The sequence below is a fragment of the Quercus lobata genome, chromosome 4, assembly GCF_001633185.2.
Source record: "Quercus lobata isolate SW786 chromosome 4, ValleyOak3.0 Primary Assembly, whole genome shotgun sequence".
NCBI classification, from domain to species: domain Eukaryota; kingdom Viridiplantae; phylum Streptophyta; class Magnoliopsida; order Fagales; family Fagaceae; genus Quercus; species Quercus lobata.
Genome location: NC_044907.1, coordinates 37,692,778 through 37,697,056, shown reverse-complemented (window position 1 = coordinate 37,697,056; position 4,279 = coordinate 37,692,778). Strand labels below are relative to the sequence as shown.

General features: G+C 31.6%; 1 protein-coding gene across 2 annotated transcripts; it reads left to right on the top strand.

Annotated features, from left to right (window-relative positions):
• The first annotated feature begins 1,969 nt into the window (after positions 1-1,969).
• LOC115983660 lies at positions 1,970-3,929 on the top strand. 2 transcript variants are annotated; one of them, XR_004090154.1, is made up of 2 exons: positions 1,970-2,046; positions 3,605-3,929. XR_004090154.1 is itself a non-coding variant. In XM_031106393.1 (2 exons), the coding sequence occupies exons 1-2, from the start codon at positions 2,009-2,011 to the stop codon at positions 3,714-3,716; spliced, it is 498 nt and encodes a 165-aa protein (XP_030962253.1). In that variant the 5' UTR covers positions 1,978-2,008; the 3' UTR covers positions 3,717-3,929. The 2 variants fall into 2 exon arrangements, 1 of the variants encoding a protein (XP_030962253.1); XM_031106393.1 differs by having other exon boundaries at positions 1,978-2,046; positions 3,257-3,929.
• Positions 3,930-4,279: the final 350 nt, after the last annotated feature.

Below are 4,279 nucleotides of genomic sequence, written 5' to 3'. Positions count from 1 at the left end.
AATAAAAAAGGAAATTAATATGAAATTTAGTACATAATCGACTACTTTTTGATATATTATAAATGATGAAGTTGAAATGTATTAAAAAGAAGTAATTTGTATCTTTTGATTTACATATTTTTAGGATTTGAATTGAATATAGGCAAATTTTATTTTTTTATGTATTTATTTATTTTGATTTTCAATATATTATTTTTTATATTCTTGATTGATAATAAATAAAAATAGGGAGAGTTATGCAATTTTTTTGACCCTCTAAAGATAAAATCATAAAATTATGATTCCATCCATGAGAAAATAGGACGTGGTTATCCTCCCTACTCTTGTTTGGATTTTGGATGTTTTAATTATAAGTAGGGAAGGATTGAGAATGGATATTTAAATATTAAAATGGAAATGAGAGAAAATAATAAGACAACATCATGTAAATACGTAATTATATTTTTTATTTATATCAATTTAAAGAAATAGATATAAGTTGAAATAAAAAGGTTAATCACAGTTTTTTTCTTCTTCTTTTGATTATGATATAAAAAGATAAGAAGAATTTAGATCAAAAGGTAAAAGAAAAGAAAATTAAAAATGGCAATAATAGTACGGCATCCCAAACTAACACAAAAAATCGGACACCCCAAAAATTCGGCCTCTTTAAAAAGACAGTGGTTTCGATACTTGTAGGCAAGGCTAAGGAAACATCCAGGGAAGTCACACTAGAAAAGGATAGCTAGAAAATTGGGTCAGCTTAAAAGTGAGAATGGAATAGCGGACTCTTTTTTACATTATTCGAGGCTTAGAATTTATTTTTTAAAAATGTACTCTTTTAACAACCAATACCAAATCTTAACAAACCTGCCAAATTGATCCCAAAGGCTGAATGTAAGTGCATTGTGTTACACCAAAGAAATACATAATTAAATTTGGATGCTATATTTTTTTTTAAAGAAAAAATATTTAAAAATGAAAATTGAATGTCACACGGTAGTGAGTGATTTAGTGATAAATAATTAAAATCCATGCAATTACTTATATTATAATTAATACTCTTAAATATTTTGTACTCTGGTAAGGCAGGCCTTGGGACAAATTTAGAGTGAAAAAAAAAAATGATAGTTTCTGCATAATGTATTTTTTTTAGAGGACATGTTACTTGAGAAAATGAAAAGTGTTATGTCTATAATATTTTTACAACAAATTATATGTGTTGTTAATTTTGTTATTGTTTCTAATTTAAATTCATAATTTAAATTACTTTTTTGTCTACCCATAACAACTAAAAACTATTTGCCATACAAAATATATTGTTAAAATATTATGAAAATAGCATTTTTGTAAAAGAATACAAGTGACATTTTGCATTAAATAAAAGTCAATTTATGTATCTGTTGGAAATTTTGTGTAGATTTAACATAGAGAATAGAGGGAGTAGCAGGCAAAAAAGCTGTGTTTCAGACCATGAGACTTTTACCCGTAACAACTAATAACTGTTTGTCATACAAAATATGTTGTTAAAATGTTATGGAAATAGCATTTCTTTGAAAGAATACAAGTGGCATTTTGCATTAAATAAAAGTCAATTTATGTATCTGTTGGAAATCTTGTGTAGATTTAACATAGAGAATAGAGGGAGTAGCAGGCAAAAAAGCTGTGTTTCAGACCATGAGACTTTGACATCATAAAGAATCGTAGGATACCTTAAACAAATTGACAATCATAGGAGTGGTCCGTTTCTTTCCCGAATGACTCAAAAATACGGCGAATCCATTTGGTATACCCCCGTTCAATTCGGATTTTGTAATGTCTATGAAGACTAAGCCCAATCAAAAGGAATTTTCTATTGGTTTTCTTTGGGATGGTCCACCACATGACCAAGAAGCAATAAAAATGCCACTCTTTCAATTGCAATGGAAGCAAGCACAAAAGATCAGAACACAGAGCTGATAAACCATTTCCATTTTCCTCTCCGTCTCTCTCTGTTCCGAACATACCCGAATTCCTCACTCAGTTCAGGATGGACAGCAACAATTTGAGCAATCTTCTTTCCGAAAGGTTAGTACAAAGTTCCTTGCTTTAGTTTTTTGGTTCTACATTTCTCTGTTTAGCCATAAATTCTAGTAGTGCAAAGACTTAAGCTCCATGGTTTAGTACTAATTTTTTTTAAGACAAACAAGACGTTTTTAGCTCCTAAACCTACATGATCATTTTTCCTTTTTAAGTGTTTTACTAAATAAGGTTGGTTGCTTATGTGCGTTCAATTAATGCTCATTAAATTGCACTCAATGATAGATATGGAAATGAAAAAGAAATTGGATGGGATTTTTTTTATTGTTTTTTCAAGCATTGGATTGGAGCTTCCACGTTCAAGTATAAAGAAGCCTCTGGCGTATAATCAGCTACCTAAACTTCATCTCCTCTGTTGTGTTGTGTATGTGTGGATTGGGTGTGTTTCTAAGACCTGGAGTCAGTGTGTTTAACTATCCGGCAACCCAACAAGGCTACAAGCCTGTAACACATGGTGCATAGACTATGATCAAGATGTTTTGAAGTAAATAAGCTGGGAACTTGTAGTTTAATCTTATATATTCTGGCTTTTAATGGGTTAATGCCCTGATTTTTTTTTTTTTTGGGTCATTTCCTTAAAAGTATTTTTCTTTTTGGTTCTTTCTTCTTCCCCTGTTTTAATTGTTAGATTTGTAATTGTAAAAGTGAAAACTTTTGGGACTTTACATAAAATCCAAAGATGTTACCTTTGGATGTTAAGCCGGGTTAAATTTTGAGAGTCAAGCCAGAGTATTATTAATGGTTCTGTTTTCTTTTTCTTTGCCTTGTTTCTTTCTCATAACTTTTTTTTGCTGTCGATCCAAAACAAATATTAGATTTTATTGTCGAATTTCTTAATTAAGATGCAGAGAGTTTCCTTATGCATGATGGTTGGTAAAATCATCCCATTTTTTCAAGAAAATGGGATTTACTAAGCCAAGGGTTAGTTTAGACTTTTGGCACAACATTATAAGATTTTATACACTAAGTAGCTAACGTCTTTGAACATTGGATAAAGTTTTCGCAATTTTTGTCCAACTTTAGTTAAAAATTGAGGCTATCTTGACCCTATTATATACACCAAAACATTTCCCTATGTTATACATATCAAAACATGCCATGTTGCACACCTGTTACTTGTTAGCAACCAAGCCAAAAAAAAAAAAAAAAAACTGTCTTTTGTACATAATCTGAGGCATTTTAATGTTTTTATGTCTAGATCTGAGCAAGAACTCCATTTCTTCAAGCAATTTCTTGTTGTGTTCGGATTTTCCTTTAGTTTTTTGCTCGCCCTTGTCGGATTGAAGTATCAAAACTCAGATGGTGCTCTATTCCACGAACACGGTGTGATCATGGTGCTAGTAATAATAGATGTTTGTACCGGCACTATAGCATTGGCAATGGTGACACTACCAAATTCCCACAATAGTTCTCTCCTTTTAGTTGAGTTTGTGTGTCTTATTTGTGGAGCTTTTGCTTGTGACTTGCTCATTTTGATACTTGTCCCTCCCTTTGGGTGGTTTATGCTCATCATATGTGCACTTGGTTTTGTATGTATACTTTATAGCTCGTACCCACAAATCCTCGAATCAATATGGCAAGCACCTTCCCAAACGCCCAATGGATCTCCCATGCTAACTCCCAACAAGGCAGAGACACAAATGGCAGAAATGGCATAATGTTTAATAGTTGATTCACCATTATTTGTCCTCTCATGAACACTGAATGGATAGAGATTATGTCTTTATTTTGCATAGATATGTAGTATGGTGTTAGTGCTTTTTGACTCAATCAACAAAGCTAAAATATTTATGAGATTGTAAAATTTGTGATGTGTGCATCAATAGAATATGAATAACCTTGGTTTGAAGATATGACCAATTGGATCTGAACTGATTTGTCTCTTTCATTGAGTTGTTTTTGTATTTCTCTGGCGTTTAGATTGGGTGAGTTTAAGCTTTATCCATCATGAATGTTAATACAGACTCTAATGCAATTCAATTTCTCGTAATAAGTCTGCAGGCCCCAAAAAAAAATTCTGAATAAGAGATAATTGGGCTTCTTTTAAGCAAATCAGTCAGACTCCAGGAAAAAATATCAATGCTTAGTTTGGGCTTTAAGTCTTATTGTGATGCGGAATAAAGTATTCATACTGTGGCCTAGCAAATTAGACTTACGCAATTCAATGCAAAACAACCAAAATATAACATGTCCATTCGAATTGGAAAGTTGGTTCAAATTC